Source organism: Chaetura pelagica, unplaced genomic scaffold, assembly GCF_000747805.2.
Source record: "Chaetura pelagica isolate M959 unplaced genomic scaffold, ChaPel_1.0 scaffold105, whole genome shotgun sequence".
Lineage (NCBI taxonomy): Eukaryota > Metazoa > Chordata > Aves > Apodiformes > Apodidae > Chaetura > Chaetura pelagica.
The window spans coordinates 655,508-674,973 of record NW_009953393.1 but is presented as its reverse complement, the minus strand read 5'-3'; the positions used below and the strand labels follow the sequence as shown (position 1 = coordinate 674,973).

The following is a 19,466-nucleotide window of genomic DNA, read 5'->3' as shown; positions in this document are numbered from 1 at the left end:
AAGCCTGAAATTATCATTGCAATGATCTATGTGTTGGAAGTGAAAGCCCCATCAAACTCTAGTTTCAAATTAATGCCAAAATATCCCTGAACACGGTCCAGTTCAAGTCAGAGAACAGTGTGTTCAGGGCACAATCAATACCCCTAATAATAACAAGAATAAACAAGAAGGAAGTCACTCAGTGCTGTAAATTTCAGTAAACTTTGCTACTAATCAGCACTGAATAAGTGCCCCTATCTGAATTACTGTTACTTCATTACTAGAATATTTGTTTTATGCTTTCAGGATGCTTAGGCTGAACAACAACTGTTCTCTGAACTTGCTAGATTTAGTTCTCCATGAGTTCCTTGAATTCAGTATCCTGTCTCTTGGAAAGCAAGAATAGAGGAACATTTTGTATTCAGAAGGATGCAAAAGAGTTTTTGCTTGATCTCTCTTGGTAACAGTGTAGGGACATGTATGTATCTCTAATGTTTTGAAGCACAGACACAGTGTGAAAGCTAGGCCTGGCTCCAAAGGAGTTGTTTCTGCTTTCTCTGGTGGCATGTTCATTAAGTACAGTTTCATTTATGAAATGCTCTATTCTGAAAATGCCTCTTAGGCTTTTCTTTTTACTTTATCAGCCTCTACCCCTTTGATACTTCTTTTCTTCCTTGGAGACTCAGACTTGTACATTATTATACTATTAATCAGTGGTTTTCATTTGGGAAAGTATGGGGCATGTTGCCTGTGACCTGGGAGTCCATCTGCAGCTGCTCTTTTTTGTTCAGTTGGAGTCTGAAGAGCCATGCTGCAGTGTAGACTGCCTTGCTCTGCTGCACCCAGACACTTCAAGTGGGATGCACAGGCCTGTGTCAGGCCAAGTTTAGTTCTCCCCGCATCTGAGATTATGCTTTCAAATTCATTTATTCTATATTGCTGGGATTTTCCTTTCTTCCATGTGATCCAGCCAGATCAGTGTTTGCCCTTGGGTAGGCATGAGACAGGAAGGTGGGAAGAGGTTTGTTGGTAGAAGAGGACAAGGCCAGCAGCCTGGATTGTAGGAAGAGTCTGGAGGCAGCAGGAAGCCAGGTTGAAGCATCATTGAAGCAGCTGCATTTGGAGTGGAGCCTGAGGAATGTAGGTTGGGAGAGACGTGCTAGGTTTTATATTATATAGACATTTTACAAAGCATTTAGTGAGTATTTGCCTGTTACAAAGAAGAGCTAGAGTGTGTGAGCCTGTATTAAAAATAGCCTAGAATTTCAGTCCATTTCAGGTGCTTGAACTTTTCATAATTTGACTTTGAAAGTGTGTTTTTTTCTGTAAGATTTAAAGACATGCTCTTTTTGGTATTTAACCATCTGCAGTCCCTACTTCCTATGTTTGAGGGGGGCCTACATTCCAGTTCTTGCGGTATTGTTGCAGCTTATGTAGGTCAGCTGTACGTAGTTCATTTGTATACAGGTAATTTAAGGTTAAAATTTGCTAGATATTAAGGCTGTTACATCTGTGACTGAAGCTCTCATACTCAGCATAGTAGGGGGCTGTGCTTGTCAAGAAGATGCCTTCATCCAGCTATTTCAGTATGGCCCTAATGTCCCAGAGCTCTGCCTTCACTAAATACTGCAGTGTGTACAGGAGGTCCTGCTCAAAGCAAACTCAGTGTTGCCAACAACGTGGCTATACTTTGGCACCTAATTGAGAAAATGTTTTGGTTTTGTTGGTTTTTTTACTACCAAAAAGAGTAGTCTTTGAGTTTTTCTAGATTATAAAATAGGCATAGTCTGAGAAAAAGGAGAAATTGGATTTATTTATTTTTTTTGTCACTGAATGAGATGGTTATTTTGAAAGTTACAGGCAATTACTATCTGAAACTTGCTCAATTTGTCCAGTGTCCAAGTAAAGTTCTTCTCTGCATGGCTACGTGTAATGTTATTATTAGTTTCTTGCATTTGCACTAACAGATTGGATGGTGTTTGCTGTAAATGAAGTTAAAAAAAAACCTCACAAACAGATCATCTTGTTCTTTAGGTTGAACTCCCACCTCCTGATCTTGGCCCAAGCTCTGCACTAAATCAGACACTTAACTTGCTACGGGAGGTTCTGGCATCTCACGATTCATCTGTTGTTCCACTGGATGCCCGTCAAGCTGACTTTGTGCAGGTATAAAAATGTTTGACTGCTCTGAAGAGGAAAAAGGAGGGGGAAAAAAGTGTGTGTAAGTCTCGGTACACAAAAGATGGGTGAAACATTAATCTTTTCTATCTGGAGCTTTCATTTTGGATCTTTCTACCAAACCCGAGATTGTAATGTGAATAAGATGGCAACTAACAAAGTGGATAATTACAGTATAGTATGTGCTACTTTTAGTAGTGCTACTTTTAACACAGTATCTAAATTCTGTTATCCAATTACTACTCCATTAAGTAAATACACCATCAAGATTGCACAATTACCAATTATCTAATCTGGGTTATTCTTCCTCCTGCTAGGTTAGAATCTGTTCTTCTCAGGTTTTTATACTTTTCCCATCACTATGGTAGCTGATCACCTGCTGACAAATCCAGTAGAAAACTACTTTCACAGTTGGAAGCTCTCATTTCTCTTTATTCTGCTTTGGGGATTAAATACATGATAGAGACAGAGTGATCTTCGGAGCCTCATGTGACATTATTTCTTTCCTCCCACCCCCTCTTCTGTGCTTTTTTTTTATTTTAGGTTCTGTCTTGTGTACTAGATCCATTGTTACAAATGTGTACTATGTCTGCTAGTAATTTGGGCACTGCTGATATGGCAACCTTCATGGTGAATTCCCTTTATATGATGAAGACTACTTTGGCTCTCTTTGAATTCACTGACAAACGTCTAGAAATGTTACAGTTTCAGGTAAGCCTTAACAGCCCCAGAAGAAAATGAACTTATTGCTGATTTACAGACTGTAAGTTGTGATGGCATCATATTTATCTTTGATTTGGCTTTGGGTCATTTATAAATTAAGGAAATGGGATAAGTGGGGTTCTTACCAGACACCAAAAGAAAATCACAGGTATCAGAGTTTATGGTACACAGCATCTTTTATTTTAAACAAACAAAAATTATTAGAAGTTTTGGTTTGGTTTATTTGCAGATAAGCCCATGTCAGTAAACATATTAATTGTCCTAATGATTCTAATAATTTTTTGTAAACTGTGTGAGAAGCAGCAAGTTGAAAGCTCAGACAGTCAAATGGCTGACTGTATTCCACCATGTAGTTAGTTACAAGATTGTCATCTAGTGCATCCTTGATTATGTTATACCTGAATTTACTACTGAAAGTCCTTCTTTCTGCCTTTCTGTTGTCATTTGTTTGGTTTCACCTGACGTGCCAGTATAGTAGTTCATATATGGTACCATTTTGAAATGGAAATGTGATTTATAAGCCATTGACTTACAATCACCAGTGGTTCCTTCCAATCCTTACTATTCTGTGATTCTGTGGCTCAGGAAAACTGCCCGTTTGTAGTTTTGCTACATGAACATCTCTGCAATATATCTCAGGAGAGCTTTTGGAGCTGGGGGGCTTGGAAAAAAGTGTCAGCTTTCTATTTGAAGGCACCAGTAAGGATTGGCTGTGAGTCGTTTTTCCTTTCTGCTCCTAATTAGAATTTCTAGCATCTTTTAACTCTGAAACAAACAAACAGACAACCCTACCAAACTGTCTGGGGCATTCCTAATTTCCATTATCAGAGCTTCTTTTCACAGTTAAATGTTGCAATTGGTTTATTCTTCATATAAGCAGGGGACTGAAGGTTATGCAATTTACAGCATTTTCTTTCTTCGAATGTTTTACAAATACATGAACAGACTGAAAAAATATCTTTAAGATTACACATAAGTAGGTTATTAAAGTGGGTTTAGAATGGCATATTTAATAAGAGAAACGTTTTTCATAGAAAGAAAGAACTCTCTAAGACAGGTAAATTTTCCGAATTGAAATATTAAGATTTCCCTCATGATTTAAAAAGAAAAGTGCATTTTACTAAAGAATTTTTGGAAGTAAAATGATGAATTCTTAAAATATCGAACATGGAAATCTTACATTTTACTAGAGTTTGATATATGGCAAAGTTTTTCTTTAGAATTGAAAGAAAAATAAAAATGAAGTAATAATGTAGATGTGCCCGATTATCTTTCAAGACTACTCAATCTGAGAGTGATTGCTGTGGCTGTGACTGAATTTATTAAGTTTCTCTGCAAAGTGAAGATTATGCTAAGAACATAAAATACATTTATGACTTTTTTTCATATGAAGATACAATTAAAGCAAAATTTAAAGCTGTGATTTAATTGTTGGTTGTTGTTCCAGTTAACTTTTTTCAAATACATGTTTATCAGTATTGAATTTGAAAGCATTACTGATTGTGTCTAGTTTCAGTTTTATTTTCCTTGTAAAGGACTGTCATTATAAAACTGCCATTCTATTGTTAATATTCTCAATAAGAGTTCAACTGCTTTTATTACATATTTTCAAAGAGCTATAGCAAAATATACAGTGATTTTTAAGATTAAAGCTTTGGTATTCTTAATTTTTAGTCGTTTTGAATTTAAAAATAAAAAGAAAATTATGTTCTTCTGTTAGTCGGACATGAAAGAATTATCAGCATATTTATTATTGGCTCCTTGCGATGGGGAATATAGAAATGGGTAATAATGTAGTTATGCTGTATGTATTTTTGGGTTTTCCTTGTTTGTTGATCACTTGCCTGTGCTTCTTATTTGTATTTCTAAACCTTTTAACCTCAGAGCTTTTTCTGTTTAATATTCTCATACACATTTTATAAATACCTTATGCTTGAAATTTCAGATTGAAGCTCATTTAGATACACTCATAAATGAACAAGCTTCCTACGTGTTAACAAGAGCTGGGCTAAGTTACATATACAATGCTGTGCAGCAACACAGACCAGAGCAGGTAAGCCTATATCATTACCATGTGGAGGAGGTACTGCATACCTGCCAACTAGAAGAGTTTTGGCACTAATATTTTTGCAAATTAAGCTTCTTCTGAAAGCAAAAACTCAGTAATATCTGTTGATTAATTATTTTTTTTTCCACACAAAACTGGGACTATTAGACAAAGGCACCTTGCAAGCACAGATATACACCTACACTTCATATATATTCAGCAAACCTAGCAGGTTTGGTATGCAACAACAATCTGTGAATCTTATCTGTGTGCCATCAGTAGGCTCTGTACACCACAGACATCCTGTACATTCTCACAATAACTGTGTAGGTAGTTTATTCTGCTTCAAAGTGTCAGAGTCAAGCTGGCTGTAAAACACAAATACTGGGTATGTGTACCACTTTCATGACATCTAGAACATACTGGACCTACAGTGCATGCAGCATTGGGATTTCTTCCACTGCACACCATACACAGAGTGGATACCCTACATGCATTAAACAATGACTGCTTTTTTCTTTGAAAAATTGGCAGATGAGTTTAATAGTAATTTGTAATAATTTCTTCTTTTGTCCTTATTTGTTGCTTTAGCATTCTAACATCAAGACAGTGAGATTCTAAAAGTGAAAACTTCATATTTCTTAGTGAGCTGAAAACTGAAATTCAGTGCTCATGCTCTTCCTTTCTTGTCAACCTCAGTTGTTACATGATAGGTGTTAATACAACCCCTCTTCTCTTCATCTGTGCATGTGTCCTTTTGTGATCTTTTGTAAAGGTAGCAGAACTCTTTTGGAGAGCTTTGTGTTGTTTCTCCAGCCAATAATTTTGCATAAAGTGCCTAAACTCAAAAGATTTTTATGTATAAAGATGAATAAATGTATAAATAATCTGATTAGGAACTTAGCTTGTTTTCCTATTCATGAGACTATCTCGTGTTCTAAAACCAATTTCAAATAGACTAGGACAGATTGTGTAATGGAATGTAGCAATCTTCTTTTGTATCTGCCCACCAGCCTGGCTGCAGAGGTGATGCCATCACAGGATTTGCCAGGGGGTTAGGCAATATGACTACATTGTAATGCTATACCAGCTCAGATGATTTACTGGGAAGCAGGCTCAAGTTCTGCACAGTCCTGGAACAGATGAAGGCTTTTTTGTGGGTTTATGATTTAATGGTGCAGAAAGAAGAAAAGGATTTGAAAGGACAAATAAGGACTCAGTGTTCTGAGTTTTTAGTTTAAGAGAGCTGTAGCAAACTGTTACAGCATCTCAGTATGGATGTTGTGATTCAGTTTCACAGAATCACAGAATCTTAGGGGTTGGAAGGGACCTTGAATGATCATCTAGTCCAACCCCCCTGCCAGAGCAGGATCACCTAGAGCACATCACACAGGAACTTGTCCAGGCAGGTTTTGAATGTCTCCAGAAAGGAGACTCCACAGCCTCTCTGGGCAGCCTGTTCCGGTGCTCTGGAATGTTGTTTTGAAACAGAAGATCCTGTAGCAGGACCAAATTACCATTTATGATGGAAATGATAGTAGAATTTATTATTTCTTAACTTTTTCCATATGCTAATATACCTTTGTTTTCCACCCGGCTTTTGGCTACTGATTCTTAGGGTCCTCTTTCAAATTTGCCAAGTATGGATTCCGTGTCCCTGAAGGCTGCCATGGTAAGCATTTCACAATTTCATATTATGGTGGTGTTGCTGTGACATGGGAAAGAGGACTGTTACTTATGTGATGTAGATATTCATCTAACCAGTCATAGTCTAGGAATACTCTCTTCCTTTGTAGTAATTTGACCACATGAAGTAATAAATATATAAATTATTTATGAATGAGTAGTAACAAAATATTAGCTTCTAAGCCTAGAGAAACAGAACTTTACTTACAAGAATGTTATCTCATGAGTCATCTTAAATTGCTAAAAGCAAATACTTAGCTCTAATTAGTTTTAATCACCAAAGTTGGGGTTTTTTGCCTTTATGCTTTGAAATACAGTTCTGCTATGATTTATAATTTTAGTCTCAAGGCTTTGATTTTATGCAAATAGTTCAGCTAAACTCAGAAGTTAGGTGATGGGCGTATGTCATAGTTATATTTTTAAGTTGAAAGCTACAATACCTTTTAAAACAAATCATCAGCTAATGTGTTTTCTTAGAGTGTATGACGGATATTTTGCATAGAGATAGCAGTATCACAGTTCAGTAGGCAGTAATATATGATCTGTCACTCTTCTTGCTTAGCCAAATTTAGCTTTAATCTGAAAGTGTAAGTGTAAGGCCCACTTATCCAGCAGCACACATACACCCCCATGAAAAAAGGTCTTTTAAAAAGAAATATTTTTTTTAAAAAGTCTTTCAAAAAACTTGTATGTCAGATCCTTCCTGATTGTGTCAGTGTGTGCTGTTTTCCTCTGCTCAAGTTTTAAACAAGTGATTCCCAAGCTGGCTGAATGGACAGAGCTCTGGCCCAGAGTATTCAGTGGTTTACTCAGATCAGCATGCATTCTTACCAGTATTTATAAATTTTGCATTTAAAATATCTTGTATTTATCATGGTCTAGTAAACAAATGAGGACCTAGATAGCAGCTTGGGGACCATCTTTTTAAAATACATATGTCTAACATATATCTAACTCTGTTATCTATAGTGGTAGATACTAATTTCTGACTACATAGTTACAGAAGAAGCCAACTGTTGTATTTTCTTCACTACTTTGTCTTCTTGTGTGAACACACTTTAAAAAGAATGGAACCCGGGATGCTGAAATCCAACCCACATAAATCCCATCTATTAGCCTAATCTGTTGGCTTCACAGGATTTAAACATGTGGAGGGAATACTTGCAGCCAGATTCGCTGCCACCCAACTTAGCCTGAAAGCTGTCTGGGTCCCAGCGACCTTTTAATTTGTTCATATGTGCTTACAAGTACTGTTGTAATAAGGTACATAACTCCTCAGCTAAAGCTCCCTTGTTTTCCAAATGATGGCAAATAATCCCAAAGAGTAAACTTGTGACAACTGGGAGTGACTTCATTAGTCATTTGTTCCCAGCTTTTTCACATTTAAATTACGGGTGGATGTCGGTTTTAGGGCTTAGCAACTTGAGAGGATTCATCCAGTGTTCAGGAGGGTTGCCATCATTAGTTAAGACTTGCCTAGGACCTTGCCTGAGCGAGTTATTCTGAGGATGGAGAGTATACAGTTTTTCTGAGTGGCCTGTTCAGTGTTTGATGACACTTTTCTGGATAACTGTTCAGTGTTTGGTGCTACTCCTGGTGACAATTTTTTTCTATTACTATATAATGAGAAGTTTCATTGGTGTATAGTAAGTGTCCTGTATTCCAGTGTGTTCACAAACTTGAACACAGGAGATTCAAGCTAAACATCTTTACTGTGAGTGTAACAGAGCACTGGAACAGGCTGCCCAGAAAGTTTATGAAGTTTCTGTCTCTGGAGACATTCAAAACCCACCTGGCCTTTTTTCTGTGTGATCTACTGTAGGTGATAATGCTCTAGCAGGGGACTCAGACTAGATGATCTTCAGAGGTCCCTTCCAACCCCTACCATTGTATCATTCTTCATGTTTTCACTTGTGGGAAGACCTGGCTCTATCTTCTCTGTAATCATTTGATCACAGAATTATAGAATGGTTTGGGTTGGAAGTGACCTTTAAATACCATCTTGTACAACCTCCCTGCCATGAGCAGGGATGTCTTCCGCTAGATTGGCTTTCTCAAAGCCCCATCCAACCTGACTTTGGACATGTGGCATCCACATCTTCTCTGATAGATAGTTTAAGACGTCAGTAATGTTCTTTCTTAGCATTCTCTCAAACTACAGGAATCAAAGCACCAAGTATTTGTTCATTATATGGGGGAGGAGAAGTAGGCCTAGAAGCAGTTCAAGGAGCCTGTGCTATGTCCTTTGCTCTTGTTTTTCCCAATACAAGTGCTCACTAGATAATTAAGCAGTGACTCTGCCAAAAAGAAGGGAAAAAAACTCAAACAAAACCCAAACCAATCCAACAAAAAAAGACAGAAACACAAAAAAACCCCACCAAACCCAAAACCCCAAACATGTAGAAAGAAACACATAAGAAGAAATGTGCAACATGTCTAAGTTGGACAGACTAGATTTCTGTCTGGAGACTTGTATTCCCTCTGCACTGAATAGACTAAATCTGGCCTTCAAAGGTGCACGCATACATGCACCAGTTTCATAGAAAACTTAGATGGATAATTGTGGAAGCTGGATTCTCATTATTTGCCTCTCCACCTGTATTCCTCAGAGTTAGAAGCTTAACATTTTGCTGACAGAAGTGCTGAAGTTGGACATTTGGTTTGGACTACTAAGTTCTAACTTCAGAATTTTTATACTATGTTGGGCTCTGTCTTAAATACATATAAAAGGAGAATTTTTTATCAAATTACAAGGAGCCATTTTAACACAGTTCATCAATCTGTATTTTTACCTATCTTCATCTAACAGCAAGTTTTTAATATGTTGATTTCATTATTCTTTCCTCCAACCCTAGGCTCAGTTTGATCGCTATCTGTCTGCTCCAGATAGTCTGTTAATGTCCCAGCTGAATTTCCTTCTGAGTGCCACTGTGAAGTAAGTACCTTACTGTGGAATTTCTGTGGTGCCTGCATACTGATAAGAAAGATGAATTTGATTTAGTTTTTAGTGGATCATGATGAGAATTCAAGCTATCATCTCTGATCCTATTTGCATTGTCCTTCAGGTCACAATTCAGTTTTGTTCTGACTCTCCTATTTTTGAACAAGCAGTGAGGAATATGTAGTTCTGCAACTTTCTTGAACTTATTTTTGATTCAGCCAACACCATCAAAATGGATTACATTCATGTATTTTGAACATCATCTGCTGTGTCGGCAGCTTTTTGTCAACTTAGTTGTATATTGTTTTAGAACTATTTTGTAAGCATTCCAAATGAAAGATGGAATATGAATATGCAATTCTCCACTCGAGATTTCTTTTATCTCCACTGCTTTGTCAGATCCAGAATTTTCAACTTTCTGGTTTTCTGCTGTAGAGTATTGGCATTTTGTCTCATTGAACATTGTGCTGAGATTGCTTTTAATTTTTATTTATTTATTAGTGATTTCTTCTTTAAAGTATGGAAGCAAGAACTTTATCTCTTCTCATGATACTTGAATATAACTGAACACTAAGGCTAGGGAAAGTGCCACAAATTTCTTTCCAATTGAATGTGAACCAAATGGAGTCATTTTTTAGTACTTAAAACTCAAGAGAATTACCTGCTGCACTGATCAAAAACTTCTCTTGACATTATTTTTCACACTTCTGTAAAGAATGCAAATTACAGAATATTTCAGAAATTGAAACTAGCACATCACATTTTATGTAATGCAACAATTTTTGGACTCTCATTACTAAGTACCTGTCCTCAGCAGGATTGTATTACAGCGTCTTGCAATTAAAAATTACATATGTCAAGAGAGGAATACTTACTGTTTTAAATTTATTAGAATAGTTCCATTGGAAGGGATGTACAGTGATCATAGTCCAACTTCCAGGATCTCCTGGTGTACTGATTAGGTTCTCCTCATCCAAAGACTTCCAGTTTCGTGCCATATACATGGTGCATGGCTTAGCATGGGGAATATTGGTGCTTTTCAGTAGTTCAATGGGGCTCTGCTAGGGTTACTGTTCCCACAGCTCAGCCAGCAGAGCTGCCCCTGATGTGAAAGCTGCTCTGCTCCAGCACAGATCAAACAGAGTAGCTTGAGCAGTAATGTCAGTGAAGTATTGCAACTTCTGCTTCTAGGTGTTAAGCTATTAAAGCTGTGGTTTAACTCTTGATTTTTTTTTTCTTATGTAGGTCTATTTAAAATCATAATAACAGTAAATGTATTTTGAAAGCCTCAATTTTTCACTGTGAACACAAAAGCAATTTTTCAGAGGTAGACTTTATGCTACCATAAAAACTCAGCCACAATGCAAATATTTTGGCGTAATCATTTCTTCTGTCAGATGAACCAAGATAAACTCATCACATATGCACTTTTGGCCTTAGCCCATTGATAAGCTTTTTAAACCTCTCTAAGCACAATTTAAGGTGAATTCATATTAACTTGCAACAGTGGGCAGCTGAGACATGAGTGCCTGTGTGAGGATGATTCCTATAGCTGCTGCAGTTCAGCTGACATGCAGGAGTTTACTATCCTGCTATAACTCGATGCTATAGTTCAGGTTCTGGTCTGAATTTAACAAAAAACAAATAAACAAGCAAACAAAAAAAGTCAGTTGGCTCCTTAACCTCCAAACATGTAACTTTAAACCAAGGCCAGGTTGGATGGAGCTTTGAGCATCCTGGTCTGGTGCAGTGTGTCCTTCCCCATGGCAGTGGGTCATCATCAGGGTCTTAATAGCCAATATTTTGTGTAGTAAATAAAAATTCAAAATTCTAGCAAAACATTTAACCAGTACTATAATTTTAATCTCTGGCTGCAGTCGTTGAAGTTTTCAAGTTAATTTTGCAGATTTTTTAATGTCAATTTTGAAGACATCTTCCTTGAAACCACATAATTGTGATCAACTGTTTCAGTGGTTGAGCTGGAACCCAAGAGCTACTTGGTTCTCAAAACCTGACCACATGTTTTTGATAAGGGACCAGTGTCATGTATACCCACTGGCAATATCTTTTAAGCTTTACAACTCTGTAAGAGATTCCTTCCAACTTTTGCCAGTGCATGTTCTTGTCATTCAAATTCCTTTGCTCATTTAAAATTTCTAAGCTATTTATTTATGTGTTGTTGGTCTTTAAAAGCTTTTTTCATATGCATTGAATCAGAGAAACTGAATGCTGGAATTACTATTTTTAGAAAGTGCTGCCATTTGTGTTAGTGATAACATGTATCATGTTGTTATGGTAACAGAAATCAGTACTAATGTACTGATTAATGACACTGACGAGATGGAAGGAGCCATTTGATGTTCAATCCTCTAGAATATTTCAGTGAACTTTTTTCTTTTAATTTAATATTGCTTGGTGCAATACAGTTAATTTTATACAAATTCTGTGTGCAGTACTTCCTTAAAAGATTGTCATCTTACACACTGTGTTCAGAGAGTTGTTTTACCTGAACACCTTGAATATATTTCCCTTACAATAGTGTTTCTAAATTTGCTATTATAAGGCCAGTCTTTTTTTCAGGTGTGCTAATAGTCCACTTATCCTTGCAGTTGATCCTGTATATCGAAAAGCTGGATACTTATCAGAATAAAATACCAATTTTGTCTCTTAATTTTCTCTCTCATAGCTTCCGTTTTTCAGTATTTCCTGAAACAAAGAGATTCTACTGGGTCTTTTAAGATTTCTTTAACTTGCCAGTTTTCAGCAGCTGGTAAATTCAGACGTGCTTTTAGTGGATGTGGTTTTAGTGTCTTTATTCCTTTGCTGCTTATTACAGCAGGGATGAATCTGGATTCATGGTTACCTTGGTTTCCTCGGCTTCTCTTGGTGTTCCACTTGCACAGGTTGAGCTTTAAAGTAGTTGTAACTACTATTTATGATAGATAAAAATGCATGTGCAATTTTAAGTGCATCGCCATGGAGATTAAAGTAAACTGGTTCAATGGGCAATGTAAAATAGAAATACTAGTTTGTCTTAAAAAACATTAAGCTTTCCAGTTAAATTTAGCATCCAATCTCTGTGCATTGTTACTCATTTAGATACAGAAAAATAACAGGATACAGACTTAATAGCATTGTTCATAAAAAGCTGCAGCAAGTTTTAAATCTTATCACATTCAGCTCTTCCTTTTTGACCGATTATGGAATCGGGTGCTGTCAAGATAAAGCAAATAGAATATATTTTCTGGTAGATTAAAAAAAAAAAAAGTGTCTATTTACAAAGGCAAGTGAGAAGCCACAGAAGCTAGAAGGTAGATACCTAAGACTGAGTCTTTTAAAAAATGCAGGAGACTGCAGGTGGAAAATTAATGTATGCAAATTAAATCCTTCTACTATTTTTTTATTATTGCAGAAATAAAGAGGCTAATTTCTTGGTTATCAGGGTCATTTCTGTGAGTTTATCCATGTACAATACAAAGAGATAAAGTTTCGAAATAAAAGGCTACTTCAAGTTGTTTTCACAGTTGAAGTAAAAGAGCTTTTTAATGTAACTGACACTGATTTTTAATGTGTATTTTTACTGTATATCTTTAATTCCTTTTATGTAGGACAGTTATATTCCCTGTAATTTGCAAATTATGTTTTTGTTTCGTTTTTTAGGGAGCAGATAATAAAACAGTCAACAGAACTGGTCTGCAGAGCTTACAGTGAGTTATATGCAGCTGTGATGGATCCTTCAAATGAATACAAGGATCCTGAAACCATACTGCACAGATCTCCTCATCAAGTTCAGGCTCTCCTTTCATAGTCTTGTTTCCCTTAGATTTATCAGAATCCATGTTCTCTGTGTGTTGAGTATTTGCATCAAGTTATTTTTCTGGTTTGCATTTTGATGTGTAACTGTACAGTTAAAATATGTAGGAATGTGCATTTTGTTTAATCTGCTTGGCAGAAGTCTAGTCTTCCCTGTGTCTTTGAGTACCTTCTATAGGCCAGGTAATAGAATGTAGGTTAAAAATTATTTATATGTATTCCTCTAATGGAAATGGACCTTCACAATATGCAACCTCTTTGAAAAAGGAAGGAGACGGAAGCTTTTTCCTTGCTGTATGTAATCCTTTCAACTAGAGATAGAACCACTGTTTTTTAGGACCTTACCAATATTTTTATTTGCTCCTTTCCCTTTTCTTTCACTCTTCTTCTCAGCCTATAACCAGTAAATGCTGGTATAGTGAATGGTAACTGTAGTTTTAATACAACTGATATACTTTGAATGTCTTCAGTCTGTCACTTTTACAGCTCATAAATAATTTCAAAATATTCCATGCTGTTTTTCAAATCCAGTTGATTAAATCTTTGGGGCAAAATCTGTGTGCTTTGGAATCTATTATTGTTGCTAGGTCTCCTATTTTCTGTAAGAAAAAGAAATATTTTAACTACATGCATGTACATAACGCAGAATTTAATGCTTTAAATTATTTATGTAATTTTGTTTCAGTGCAAGGTTTTTGTTTTAGTGTAGTTGTTCTGTAGGGATCCTTAGTTCAAACTTGCAGATCTTTTAAGGCTGGGACCAATGAAAATGTTAGGTGAGGAAAATGGTTTGCACATCAGTGTGGTCACTCCTCCTTCTCGGGTATATGTATTTTGTTTTGCTTTTTTTAATGTACAGAAAAGGTCTATCTGTTCCAGTACAAGCATTTACTCTGTTCATAATCCAGCAAGAGATTTTCATAGTTTAAATACCTGCAGTGGTGCTCCTGAAACTTATATTTAAGTTACCTGTGGCAGCCTCAGGTTGTTCTGGGAATTGTGTGGGAGGGCCAGCCTGTGTAGTTTTTCTAGACTGTTATGTAGAAAGCCATGAGTAAAGGTTTAATTTTTTTCCTCCTGTTTTAGGGGACATTTGCTTCCAGTAAAGGAAGAAAATTGTTCTCTGTTGGGCTTTATGATAATTTTTTATAAATTCCTTAAACATACTCTTTTGGGAAAGTCTTGTTACAGAGAAACGTTTAGTAAACAAAAAGTGAAAGGAATTGTGGGTGTTTGGGGTTATGTTTTTGGGGGTTGGTTTGTTTGTTTGTTTTAAAGCATAATTTAAGCTGTTACGTTGGAAGCTTTTAATTTTTTTTCCCCAGTTGCTTCACGGGTGCCACCACAGAGTTGTTACAGTTGCCTGAGTTTACAGTCTTACTAGGTGTGGCTTATTTATGTGCATTGAGGGGGAGATGCGCAGTCATTCATATTGAATAACTTAAGTATTTTATTTTTACCAGTAAGAATATTCCCCATATAAAATATATACTTAGTGCCAGCCAAGTCTGCAGTTTAGTGAATGCTTGCAGAAGAGCAAGAAATAGAGAGGGGAGGCAGCAATACATTTTGGTCTCTTGGAAAGCTCATTGCACAAGAGACACCCAGTGTTCTCAGAAATTAGCTTCCTTGGTAATACCACAATAAAGCAATAGCTCCTTTTCCAAATGGGCATAATTTTTTTGGTATAATAGAAAAATATTTGAAAGTACAAGTGTCCTTCGAGTTCTTGGATTGAGCATGAGTCCTTCTGTAAATACAACTGTTAGATTTATTCTGCTCAAAAACTCCAGAGCTGTAAGACAAAAAATTCTAGAAGCTTAGAAAAAGCTGTAATGGAAAATGATGCTCTTTTACTGAGTAAGGCACTTCAGATTGCTCAGATTTTGCATTATCATAGTATGTATTCAGAAGGCTGTTTATTGTTGTTTAATAATGTTAATATTGCTTAATATGCCTATAATTATTATCTAATATGTGAAAATTACATCAATTGTGAAAGGATTATAAATTAGCTTATTAGATTAACATACTCATAAGAGTGAACTTCTTCCTGAAATTACACTCAACCTCAGTCTCCAATAATCAGCCAGTAGTTTGCATGAGGATATAACTGTCTTTAAGTCCACGTAGAAACTCACACATGATTTTACCTGCTCTTAATAAAACTGCAAGAGTGTAAGAATTGTAACTTACAAAAACTAAAGTCAATCACTAATTTTGATCTGTGCAATGTAAATGACAAAGGGTCATAAATGAGAATGAACATCAATAAAAGCATTTGCTTTACTGACTTCTGTCTTCCATGTTGCTATTTCCTCTTGCTTGCCTTCCTAAGAGGAAAGGGTGATTAGATTTTTGACCTGCCTTTTCTATCTTGGTGTTTCTGACCCTTCTATTTTACAAATTCCCAGGACCTTCACACCAGGAACCGTGAAGCTGCAGCCGTGTAATTGCTCAGTTAGGTGGATGACCCATAAGTGTTTCAGTAAATGGAGTCATACTGGATGTCTGTACTGGGTCCCTCATGCATGAAGGGACCCTCACTGAGCTGGGCCGAGTTAGTTGACAATTCTGCTGTTAATCCTTAAAATGGATATGGAGGAGCTCGTCTTCAAAAAGTGAGTTCCCTATTCTGTGCTGGGACACGGTGTGCTCAGGACAACTGCATAGAACGAGGTCTCTGGATACTGCCTATAGTAGGCAGTGGTCTTGGCATTTGACACTCTGACAACCCATTTCTGAGAACAGATGCATAAAAGGCCTCTTCTTGCATTGTTATCTGATGCAAAGAGCATTGTCGTGAAAAGTGGGAGAGCTGGGTTCTGGGCCAAAGGAATTTGACATTGACATTTCCCACCTTCCTGGAGATCACCCAAACCCTGTGCTGTTGTGTAGCATGAGATGGGGCAACTCTGTTACTTATTTGAATTTAACAGCTGTGCATAAATCAGTGCAAAATACAGGAGGAATGAGAGATATAGGATCATTAAGGTTGGAAAAGACCTTCAAGATCAAGTCCCAACAGTCAGCCCTGCATCCCTGTGACCACTAAACCCTGTGACCCCAAAGCATCACATCTACCCATTTTTTTAACACCTCCAGGGACAGTGCCTCTGCCAGCTCCCTGGGCAGCCTGTTCCAATGCCTGTGTGTTTCAGTGCCTGTGTGTTCAATCCTATGGGTACAATTTTTTCTTCTCGTATTTATAAATATGCACACCACTATGGAAATAAAATATAAAATTGTTTCAATTTTAGCAAGCCCAGCCACAGTGATTTTTTGTTTCCCAGTGTAGGAAAAGAGAAGCTAAAGAAGGTTTTGAAAGGTGATAATACATATGTTTTCTAGCATTTCAATGCTCCCTCCTATTCCCTGAGATTTGACTCTAGCCCTGCATTTTGTCTGTTAACAGATTCAGCTGCAATTACTTCTATTAAAGTTTTTGAAATTTGTGTTGGAGGAAAATACTTCAGAGCTGCTGAACTTTTCCGCTCATTTAAAAAAATAGCTGTTCTTTGATCCCTTGCTTGCCTTGCTGAGTCACTTTGCAGACAACCCAGGGGGTGGGAAGCTTATAAAATTTAGAAAATTAAATGAAGGAGTTAGACATATTTCCATGAGGAAAACACACCCTCCAGAAGCAAGAGACATGGGTGTGGGTTTGTTTGAAATCTACTGCCACCTGCTTCTGAGGAAAAAGGCGGAACGAAAGCCATTTGGCCAAGATGAGGGCAGGGATCCAAAACAGCCAGGGTAGGGTTAGATGCCATAAATTAGTGTTACATTTGAATAGTTCTGAGAATTCTGAAGATGCAGATTAGGAGAAGCTGGCAGTGGAAGCAAATGGTATGTCATATAACTGAACTCCCTCACATATTGGCTTTACTTAAAGGTTTCCAGAACCTCTGCAGCTTTTCCCCACCACGCTTAAGCACTTTGCCAAATAAAATTTAAGACAATCCTTGCAACAGTTCTTGCCCTTGGGTAATTCAGGGTAGAATGAGAGGCTTTGAGTCACCCAGTGGTATACAAAGCAGCAGTTGAACTCAGACCCAGTTTGTTTCTTGAAAGAACTTCAAAAAGTGGGAAATGAATATAACTCGAACTGGGATATTTGTTCTGAAGGATAGGAGAGGCAATGACCTCTGTATGGCAGGACAAGCCTCTGCAGCCATCTGCTGCATGGTAGGAAGCCAACTTCAGCTTTTCAGAATTAACCTACTTCTTTAAAAGTTTTTAAAAGGCATTTTAAAGGTGAGCATGTGCTCCTGTGCTGTACTAAACCAGGTGTTTGCTGCCCAGCTAGGTTCCCAGGCTGGTGGTCCAGTGGGAATGTTCACACTAGCCCAGTAGATGTGGTTACCAAATGCTCAAAAGGTATGTGAACTTGTAACACACAAGTCTTCTTCCAATACCCCAGCTATCTACATCCCTGTGTAAAGAGCCACTTTACATAGAGAGCTATTGTGAGGCTAAAATAGACACATCCTTGACCTTGAGGAGTACAGGCCCTCAAATATAATAAGGGTAAATCTTCAGTGATCTGCCGAACCCTCTAGTGCAAAGCCATGAAAAGACAAAGTGCAAAGAAGCTCTTTACACCTGAAAATGTACATGTAACATATATATTAATGTACATACCTTATGCATAGTAAGGCCTAAATAAAGGTATGACCCCCTCATGGTAAATTGTGAGACTTTGCATACAATGAAAAGATTAATGGCAAAGGCTTTTAAATAAGGAAGTTTATTGTGATGACTTTGCTTTAGCAGTAAGAAAATCTTGATCAAGCAAGACATGGCTGAAAGGTGTTTGATAGGTTACTGCAAAGCAGCTGACAAAAAAGAAAAGGACTGTTGCGCGTTCCGTATTCAGACAATGAAGCTTTCATTTGCTGCCTCGCTCACAGATGTAGTATTGTCAAATTGCAGGAAGATGCCTGGCAGACTGTATCATTGACTATATTTAGGGAGAAAAAAAAAAAAATCAGAACACTCTATTTATAGAAGCCACACAAATAAGCACAGGGTTCTTATCAGCCAAAGATAACATTAGTCGTGATTTATCAAAGTAATCTTTATTTTATGGAAAAAGGATAATAGGGTGTAATTTAATCCTTTGTGAATGTAATGTATATTTCAAAGGGTTCTTTTTTGTCAATAAAACCATTTGTTGTACTTGGTAAACTAATTAGTCTTGTTGCTGTTTCTTAGGACAGGATAAAAGATGCCGGTTAATGAAGAAGAGGAGAAGACAGGTCTGAAAGTTGGTGAAATATTTTGTACTCCTTGCAAGCCAGTTTTCTGATCAAAACAGGTTTCGCCTCTTTCACTGCAAGCCTGCATTAGCTGAATTTGTGCAGACAGTACATCTCCCTTTCCTAATTCCAAAATGGATTACCCCAAAAATTCAGCTCGTCCCTAGGCAGTTCACCTGCCACAGGCATCAGGGGCTCCTCTGACTTGCCTGGGTATTGATGCTGCAGGAGCCACTGTGCCTGCAGGCCCCGCAGCTCAGCACTGACAGGGAGGGTGGCAGGGAAGGTGACGTTCCTGGCTGCTTCTCCCTGCTCCTTGCATTTTTTCCACTATGTGCAATCACATTCCAGGAGTCACAGAGAAAGTGAAAAGGGAAGAAAACAGAGCTGCCCGGGTGCGTCTTGCACCAGTCCCTGGCTGGCCACACGCGTTTTGCTGGGCAAGGGCAGGTTTGGCAGGGGCAGGGACACTGTGCTGAGTCTTGGCTCTGCAAGAGGCCCTGGTACCAGTGCCAGGCTGCAGAGGCAGGACATGAGCTCATTCTCTGGATCTGCAGTTGACCTTAAAAGATCAGAGTCAGAAGTGGGTAAGAGTCAGAAGAGGACACATATATTATGAATTTATTTATTTTTTCCTCTTGTGTTTTTTTTTGTGTCCTTGTTTGTAGCCTAGCAGCCTCATGAACTTTTAATAGGAATTTATGAATGCTTTTCAGAAGATTGCTCTTAAATGACTGGGTAAGCTCTTCAACATCCTTCTCCCTTAGAAATGGTTCAGAAAATGGCCCTCAGAAGGACCAAGTTAAGGGGAAATCCTTTGCCTTTTCCGTATCTTTAT

At 37.5% G+C, this 19,466-nt stretch overlaps 1 protein-coding gene across 1 annotated transcript in view; it reads left to right on the top strand.

Annotated features, from left to right (window-relative positions):
- Positions 1 to 13,773, top strand: part of COG6 (component of oligomeric golgi complex 6) — a 56,043-nt gene extending 42,270 nt beyond the window's left edge. Inside the window, exons 14-19 of the mRNA XM_009998360.1 lie at positions 2,014 to 2,145; positions 2,701 to 2,868; positions 4,826 to 4,933; positions 6,546 to 6,599; positions 9,469 to 9,548; positions 13,215 to 13,773. Of these exons, the coding sequence (XP_009996662.1) occupies positions 2,014 to 2,145; positions 2,701 to 2,868; positions 4,826 to 4,933; positions 6,546 to 6,599; positions 9,469 to 9,548; positions 13,215 to 13,362 (690 nt within the window). The 3' untranslated portion in view covers positions 13,363 to 13,773. The remainder of the gene's footprint in view (positions 1 to 2,013; positions 2,146 to 2,700; positions 2,869 to 4,825; positions 4,934 to 6,545; positions 6,600 to 9,468; positions 9,549 to 13,214) is intronic.
- Positions 13,774 to 19,466: the final 5,693 nt, after the last annotated feature.